We start from the raw sequence: 8,256 nt of genomic DNA on the forward strand, positions 1-8,256 counted from the left end.
GAGTGCCCTGGCCCACCACCAGCTCTGCCCAGCTCAACACCAGTAAACACTCACGGTTTATTTACAAAGCAAAAGCTGCCATGGTGCTGACGCCATGGGGAAGGAATAGCCGGGGCCTCTCTGGACAAGGCCGCCTTTGTGAGTCAGGGGCCCAGATCCAGGCCTCCCAGGTCCTCCTCCTCTGCCCCGAAGCCTGAGAAGCTGATGGGCTGGCATGCCAGGCTGCGCAAGTTCACAAGGCAGGCGGTCTGTGTGGCACTGAAGTCCGGAACAGCCACCAGCAACACTGTCTGGTCCTCGGGGCCTGCAAAGCAGCCACGTGGGAGCGCACCTTAGGTTCTGGGTGAGGCCTGTCTCAAAGGGAAGTCACCAGAAGTAAACAGGAGCGCCCCCATCAGCACCATGGGAGCGTGGACCACAGAGGCTCCTTGAGACCAGAAACGAAAAGGGCCAAGGACACCATAAAGGTCCAAGGCTAAAGCCACACTGACCAGAATGCGCTCTGGTGGGGACAGTTTCAGTCCCTGCAGAGCCTGGGCTGTCCACCCGTGGGCGCCTGGACACTCCAACACAGGCTTTCTCTGAGCCTTGGCCCCAGCTGAGAGCGTGTCACTCGCGTCAGCCCAGGCCTGGGACCCCCAGCAGACAAAACTTACCTCGGATGATTTTGGAGCCAAAGCTGAGGGTGTTGCCACAAAAGTAGACATGAGGGCACTCCAGAAAGATGAACGGGTCGGTTTTATAGAAAGGGTAACAACCTGGAGAAAGAGGACCTACAGCTGAGAGTGGGGCTTCTCAGCCTCAGCACGGGGGACACCTACACATTTGGGGTAGGGCTGTCCCGTGTAGGATGTGGGGTGCCATCTCACACACGTGACCCTGTAGCAGCCCTGCAGCTGTCACAACAAAAACATCTCCAGACATTGCCACGTGGCCCCAGAGGCAGGGCAGTGTGCTCTGCTGCTGCCGCCTTCGCCCTTCTGGATGGGCACCGGGGCAGGGTGCAGTGCTCTGACCGGCCCTAGCTCCCAATATGCTCCCATGGCCTTCAGCCCTAAGCAGGGCCTTGGCCACGAACAGACGTAAGATTCCAGAGTAGCTCCCAAAACAAACGTCAAGCTTTGGGGCTTTTCCTTAGACAGGTCACGGCTAGGCTGCTGGGTGCAAATCCAGGCTGGGAACCCTCCGAGCATGATAGGAGCCCCTTTGGCCTTCCCCGGCCCTTTGCTCCACACCACGTGTCTGAGTCCCAGTACCTAGGGTGTCAGGGGCTGTAGGGCTGATGTGACGGACTTGCAGGGTCCACTCCAGGATCTCCAAGTGGTCCTCCATGCTGCTGTACCGGAAGATGTCACTCACGTTCTGTCCCGACGTCCCCAGGAATCTGCAAGGCAAGGCTCGGCTGACCCCACCCCGGGGGGCCACCGTCTGCACTCCTCCCACGGCTGCCGGCCCAGAGATCACCTGGCACCCTCACAGGGAGTCCCGAGCCCGACTCCAGGTGAGCCCTCCACAGCCCTGGGCCCAACCCTCCCCTCCTGGTGCCACCGAGGCAAAAGGCCAGGGGTCAGCCTGGAGTGTGGCTACCTGACTCCGTCGATGGTGGCCTGGTAGGGGTTGGTGACCAGCTGGAGCGTGGAGTAGGCAGTGGCCAGTGGGAACATGCAGGGGTGCAGGGGCTGCTGGGGGAGCGTGTAGTTTGTTGGGTCAAATTCGCCTGGCATCACGTCCACGGGCACGGAGGCCTGGAGGGCACAGGGGCAGGGGAGCTCGCAGGGCCCAGCTCCCTCCATACGCACCCCGCTGGAGCCCACCTTCCAGTGCCCAACTGCAGTGCCAGAGACCCCGATCCCGAGCCCTGGCCTGCCCCCAGCTCACTCACGCTCAGCTGCAGGAGGATCTCGTCCAGCATCTTGACAGCCTCCACGCTGGCTGCCTGGGTCTTCTTGGTTAAGTACTTGGCCTGGGAGTAGAAGCCCATACACAGGCTGTCAGGCCCCAAGGGAGGCTTAGATCAAAGGGATACCCAGAGCCCCCTCCAGGAGGGCTGAGAGCAGAGCAAAGCCCCACCCGCAGGGGGACAGTAAGAGTTCTGGGCCTCAGGCCCCCACCACCGCCCTCAGAAAGCAGGGCCTGAGGACAAGGCCGGGCCCCCAGGCACAGGAGATTCCTGGGTCACTAGACCTGCGAGACCCCGTGCCCGACCCTCCATGGGGAAGAAGGGGCTTGAATGCAGGCAGGGGGGTTGCCATACCTTATTGATGGAATCCCTGCTCTGGGTGTTGTGGCTGAGGAGGTTGCCGGCGAGGATGACCCGGGAGACGTGGGCGGCGCTGCACTGCTCCCCTTCATCCCCAAGCTGCCCCGTCACCACGTCCACCAGCAGCTGGGTGCCCAGCAGGCTCTCGCCCCCGCCTCCACCCAGGCCCAGGCCGGACACCAGCAGCACAAACCTGCTGGAGAAGTCGGGGTCTTCCTGGGTGCTGGGAAAGCAGGGGGTCCCCCAGGAGGGCCGTGTGGAGCTCCTGGTGGGGCTCTGTCACCATCACAGGGGAGCAGGCGCCAGCGAATGTGACTCCCCTGGACCACTGGCCAGACCCGGGCCCCGCTCCTCACCTGTCCGTGTCGAGGGGGCGTGTGGGCTTCTGAGGAGCAAGCCCTGCAAAGCAGTGGTCCTCCACCAGGAACTTCCCGTTGTCTCCTGCAGAGCCCAGCACAGCCAGGACCGTCCCTGGGGAGCAGCAGGGTCAGGCCCAGGAGGGGGGCCCGAGGGGCTACCACCCGCTTCCAGGCACCCAAATGACAAAACCAGCCAGCTCTCCTCTGCTGGTGAATTCTCACTGAGGACTCAGGACTGGGCATGTGCTTCCTGGAGTCAAGTGCCTTCGGGCGGAGGTGGGAAGAACTGACCCCTACCTGGGTCTCACCCACCACCTGAACCCAAACCCATGGCTGAAAGAATAATGCAGGTGCTCGCCAGCACCCAGAGGTGCGGGCCACCCGCTCCCCACTCCCCACCTGTGACCAGCTTTGCCACGTCGATGGTGCCCGCCAGTTTGATACGCTGCAATTCATCTTCCAAGATCAGTTCATCGTCTGCGTGGATGTATTTGCTCCGAGGAGGCTGGGGGAGCAGGTTGTGCTGGAATTCAAAGATGGGAGTGGTCATGGGGCCAGAGCCCACTATGGCTCCGGTGCCACATCAGTGAGATGGCCCTGCAGCCCCCTCCCCCATGGGCAGAGGCCCAGCCCTGATTCCCAGGATCCAAGGCACGTGGCCCCATCAGTGCCCCCGGGGAAGTATTCTGGGGGCAGCCCGTGCGGGCCTCACCTCTTCGCTGACCTCCCGCAGGATGGAGGGCTGGAGCAGCATGGCCTTGAAGAGGGTCCCTACCACACAGCACTTCTCCCCAGGCTGCAGCTCACACAGCTTCTTAACTAGGACTCCGTTGCCTGCGGCATGAGGGGTATGAGCTCAGAGACGAGCCCCCCTCCACCCCCTCACAGCCACGGAGCACTGCGGCCCTGGGGCCCTGGCCTCCACTAGGAGGGAGAGAACGTCAAATGCAAGGACCCCTTAGACCTAAAGGATCACTTGGCCCCAGGGGCACAGAGGGACTCTGAATGTGCCTGGGCTCTGGATGCCAAGTGTCCTCGCAAGAGAGGCAGACATGCAGAGAAGGCGACGTGAAGACGGGGCAGAGACGGGAGGGATGCAGCCGCGGGCCCAGCGGTGCCGGGGCAACCACCAGAAGCTGAAGAGGCAAGGAAGGACGGGAGGGAGCGCGGCACTGCCGACACCTGGCTTTCGGACCCCTGGCCTCCAGAACTGGGAGAGAATCAATTTCTGTTGTTTGAAGGCACTCAGTTTGTGGCTTTGTTGTTTATTTCAATGGCCACGGGAAGCTAATGCAGAGTTTCTTCACTTATACCTAAATTATAACGCTGATCCTTAGAAAGAGGTATGCCAAGTCTCAGCACAGCCCTGCCCTAACAATATTACAGTTTCCTTTGAGAGTTTGGATTCTTTCATCCGCCCCACAAATGCCTCGTCATCTGAAAACAGACATACCCCAAATTCAAACTTCATATCCCCACCCACCCCATCCTGCTCCCTGTGGAGTCACCAGAGGGCCTGGGATCCCAGAGAACAACACACAGGAAGCGTTAGGGACGGGCAGGAAGACAGGCTTGGGAGAGGGGTGGTATGCAGGGGTCACTCGGCTGGGCAGGAGCGAGGAGCCAAGTCCCAGAAGGCCTGAGGGTTTGTTAGTACAGACCCCAAGCCTGGAGAAAACGCTAACAGGAGGTGATGGGATAATGTGGACTCGGGACCAGCCCTTTCCTTAGCCCGGTGACTCCAGCACATGTCCCTCCTGCCCCGGAATAACCAGGAACATCCCACAGATCCACGCCCTAGGGAGCGAAGGGGAGTAATTCAAAATAAGATAAGGAGGGCGCCAGCACTGGATAGAAATGCCAGACGCCAACAGAGACAACAGATGCCAAAGCCACAATGTCCACCAAGCCCTCACTCAGCCCCAGGTGGCCATGCCGAGCCCTGCGCTTGGAATTCTTCCACCCCCGACAACACGCCATTGGAGATATTATTACCCCACCACCTGGCTGAGGAAACTGAGGCACAGAGAGATTAAGGAACATGCCCGAGGCTACCCAGCTGAGATCCAGTGTGCATGTGTGAGCACCAGGTAGAACCACACGGCCCTGTGCTGAGGGCGGGACATCTGTCCATCTGGGCGGAGTGTGGGCGCCAGGCCATGCGCCAGCACCGAGAGTGAACCCGAAGGCCCATCCTTGCCCTCGCTGAGCTTCCGGCGCAGAGGGAGAGGCAAGAGCAGGAAACGCGGGATCTGCCGCTGGGACAAGTGCTGTGAACAGGCAGGAGTGAAGGCAGTTGATGCGGAGAAGGCCCTGCTGGCCCAGGCGGCCTCTCGAAGCACAGGATGTTTAAGTTGAGGTTGTGAAGGAAGCCTGGGGACAGAGTGTGCCGGGGACAGAGCGTGCCAGGCGCAGGGAGAACCAAAGGTAAGAAAGAGCTTGAGGTGTTCAGGAAACTTGTGAGTGGAGAGGGATGAATTCTGAGATGGACTGAGCTCTGGGGAGGAAGCCTGGCCACGCAGAGAAGCCACGTGGTGAGTGAACGATGCTGCCTACTGTCAATCACCCAGCCAAGGCCCCATTCATCGTGGGCCCCACTCTGTGAACAGAATAAAATGGCTGCTTTCTGTCCCTGGGCAGCTTTGTTAGAAGAGAAACCTGGCGCGGATACGTATATACGTGTAGCTGATTCACTTTGCTGTACAGTAGAAACTAACACAACATTGTAAAGCAACTGTACTCCAACAAAAATTAATTAAAAAAAAAAGAAGAAGAAGAAGAAGAGAAACCTGGTACCACAGCAGATGCTGCTGTAAAGAATCTAAAAGATGACATTGACCTTAGGCTCGAGGAGGGTGTCCTCGAGGACTTCAAGGAAAGTGAGCGAAAGGCATTGGGAGCCAGAGGAAGGAGACCCTTGTTAATGTGGCAGAGAAAAGGTGAATAACACTTTTGCCTGCAGTAAAGAAAACAGAAAACATCTCTAATATGATGATGTAGCTAGGAGATCGGGTCACGTGTTCTCCTGGCTGCCTATAATAAAACCAGAGTCAATCCAGCTGACCTGGTGGAATGGGATAGGCCTGGGAGCCAGTGCTTCCCAAAGCTTTCCCAGTGGTTCCAATGTGCAACCTGGGCTGAGACCCAGCAAGCCTGGTGCTGGGCGGGGGGGCAGGCAATAAAAATGAAAAAGACACGGTCTCACCCACAAAATTTCAGTTTAAAGACATAACAGATGAATTGAAAACTACGTGGAAAGCCACCCTTTTTGTTTTGGAATTTTGTTTGTTTGTTTGTTTGCACCGTGAGGCACGTGGGATCGCAGTTCCCCAACCAGGGATCGAACCCATGCCCCCTGCATTGGAAGCGAGGCGTCTGAACCACTGGACCACCAGGGAAGTCCCAGAAAGCCACTCTTATAAATAGTAACAATGGGGTGATGGGGCATCACCCAAAAGTTGAAGGTGGTGGGGGTCCTGCTTCATCACGAATAACTTAAAAGCAGGAAAGATCACCAAGGAAGAAATGGGGAAAAAAAAGAAAAAGGCCTGCACTGCCTGGGCCACTTGATTAGGAAAGACAGACGACCCTAAGGGTCTGGAGATTCGTGCCCAACAAACCCAGAAGCACTTCCCCAAACTCATTACTTACCCCAGCGCTGCTGGGCCCGGCTCACCAGGAAGGGCCTCATCTGGATGAGGCGGGTGGCATAAATGTGGGCATACTGCCGGCTAAAGCTGCGCTCCCCCAGCCGGAAGGGCTGCGAGGAGTTGGTGTAAGTCACCACGGGCACCCGGGCAAAGGTAGCGTTGCTGGCTGATGGTGGGGACAGCAGAGTGTGGGCCCTCTGGGCAGCCTGCTCAGAAAACATGTCCGTGCTTGATGTGTCCAGACTGCTGTGGCCGGGACAGGGAGGAGGTGGTCCCTGAAAGAACACAAACGCAGTCCTGCAATCCCTGCAACCTCCACGGCAGCCGCGTCCCTAGTGTGGCTCCACTGCACCCACAGGGCACTGAGGGTGGGGGAGACTTGTAGTGCACACCAGACTTCGGCCAGAACAGCACCTGGAACTCGACTATGTTGGATACCAGTGTCTCACCCTGTAACCTGCAAAAAGGGAGATGAGGAAAGCTAGGAAATGCTTCTCCCACCTGGAGCTCTCCAAACCCATCTCAAGTGTCCACTGCCTGCTCCACACCTCAACCTGGACAATTATCAAGGTCTCAAATTCCATGCCCCAAATGGAATTCCTCATCTGCCTCCATCCAGCTCCCTGGCACCTGCCCCATCTCAAGGCATGAGGCCAGCCTTATTATTACACAAGCCTACCATAAAATAATTAGCCTATGATTAAAAATATAAATAAAACAAAACATAAATCAGTCACTTCTCTGCTCGAAACGCTCCAAAGGTTCCCCATTTCACGGAATAAAACCCCAAGTCCCTACAGTGGCCTATGAGATCTGTCCCACTGGTCCTGCCCTCCTGTCCCCCCACCAGGAGACCTGCTCTTCTCCCTCAGGTCCCTCAAGTCTGCTCAAACCTCACCTTCTCCACCTGCAACCCTCCCCCGGCACTTCTTCTCCTCCAGTGTTTATTGTTTTCCATGGCATTTACCTTCCAACAAACAATACATTTTAAGTTTATTGTCTGCCTCCTCTGACTAGAATAAAAGCTCCAGGAGAGCAGAGGTATCAGCACCTGAGCCCACTTTCCAGAAGCAGCCCGGAGCCCCACTGAGACGTACTGTAGACGTCAGATCCACAGCAGGTTCCAAGATCAGTGCGTGGAGCAGCTCAGTCATTTCTTTACATGCGTACAGGGACGATAATAGTTTGCATGGAATGGGTTAAAAAAGACGTGGCACTAAAACCGATTTCTTCCTCCCGCCTTTTTAGCACAGCTATTAGGTGGCTTGAATTCTGTCCCTATAGAACAGCTCTGGGCTGGGACGGTATCTGAATCAACTTTCTGCCCCAAAGTGCAGAGCGGGGGCAGCGCTCTGGCCGCAGTCTCGAAGGAGCCCCGCGGCCTGAATCCCCAGGCCACGGCCCCGGCCCGCACCCTGGGGCCGTCTTGGGGGATACAGCAGAGAGCCTGCTCAGACCTCCCTCACGAGATGCCTCTTAACCCGCCGCCACGCGAGGACACCCAAAGAGCCAGCCCCCCAAAGCATCCACGCGGCCCGGGGAAGCGACACCCCACTCACCTCGCCGCACGCCGCGTCCCCGCCCACAGCCGCGCGCCATCTCCCGCCAATCCGCGCGCCTTGCCCCGCCCACAGAGGCATCCCGCCAGTCACCGCGTGTTCCACCATGCTCATCATCGCGGGGACCGCCCGCCGCCGCGCGCCGCCTCCCGCCACACCGCGAGCTTCGCCCCTCCCACGCTGCATCCCGCCAATGACAGCGCGCTCCACATGCTAATCACCCCCCCCAGGGCTCGCCCACAGCCGCGCCCCGCCCCATTCATTGACGCGCGCCCCGCCCCTGAGCTCTGCGCGTGCGCGGGGTCACGCCCCCGATTCCAAGGGAAACGCGGGGCGGGGTTGCAGTTTAGGGACTGGTGTGCACGCGTGTGCGCCGTGACGCCCCGACCCGGCCTTTCCCGAAGGCCTGTCCCTGAGGTCGCTGCGCC

The 8,256-nt window shown here is 58.6% G+C and overlaps 1 protein-coding gene across 4 annotated transcripts; it reads right to left on the reverse strand.

Annotated features, from left to right (window-relative positions):
• Positions 1–38: 38 nt before the first annotated feature.
• Positions 39–7,899, reverse strand: POLD2 (DNA polymerase delta 2, accessory subunit). 4 transcript variants are annotated; one of them, XM_036863285.1, is made up of 11 exons: positions 7,829–7,899; positions 6,271–6,544; positions 3,332–3,453; positions 3,019–3,142; positions 2,617–2,731; positions 2,255–2,453; positions 1,883–1,963; positions 1,588–1,745; positions 1,257–1,384; positions 657–758; positions 39–304 (listed from the first exon to the last, which is right to left on the reverse strand). In XM_036863285.1, the coding sequence occupies exons 2-11, from the start codon at positions 6,488–6,490 to the stop codon at positions 144–146; spliced, it is 1,410 nt and encodes a 469-aa protein (XP_036719180.1). In that variant the 5' UTR covers positions 6,491–6,544; positions 7,829–7,899; the 3' UTR covers positions 39–143. The 4 variants fall into 4 exon arrangements, with proteins under 4 accessions (XP_036719180.1, XP_036719178.1, XP_036719179.1 ...); XM_036863283.1 differs by lacking the exon at positions 7,829–7,899 and adding an exon at positions 7,367–7,425; XM_036863284.1 differs by having other exon boundaries at positions 44–304; positions 2,255–2,456.
• Positions 7,900–8,256: the final 357 nt, after the last annotated feature.

This window comes from Balaenoptera musculus, chromosome 9, assembly GCF_009873245.2.
Source record: "Balaenoptera musculus isolate JJ_BM4_2016_0621 chromosome 9, mBalMus1.pri.v3, whole genome shotgun sequence".
Taxonomy (NCBI): Eukaryota; Metazoa; Chordata; class Mammalia; order Artiodactyla; family Balaenopteridae; genus Balaenoptera; species Balaenoptera musculus.

Excerpts from the sequence above, each read along its gene's own strand:
- POLD2 (XM_036863282.1), bottom strand. The coding sequence starts at position 7,423 with ATGACTGAGCTGCTCCACGCACTGATCTTGGAACCTGCTGTGGATCTG. Across the intron at positions 6,545-7,366 it reads CTGTGGATCTGACGTCTACA|GGACCACCTCCTCCCTGTCC; the intron begins GTACGTCTCAGT and ends GTGTTCTTTCAG. Across the intron at positions 1,746-1,882 it reads AGATCCTCCTGCAGCTGAGC|GCCTCCGTGCCCGTGGACGT; the intron begins GTGAGTGAGCTG and ends TGTGCCCTCCAG.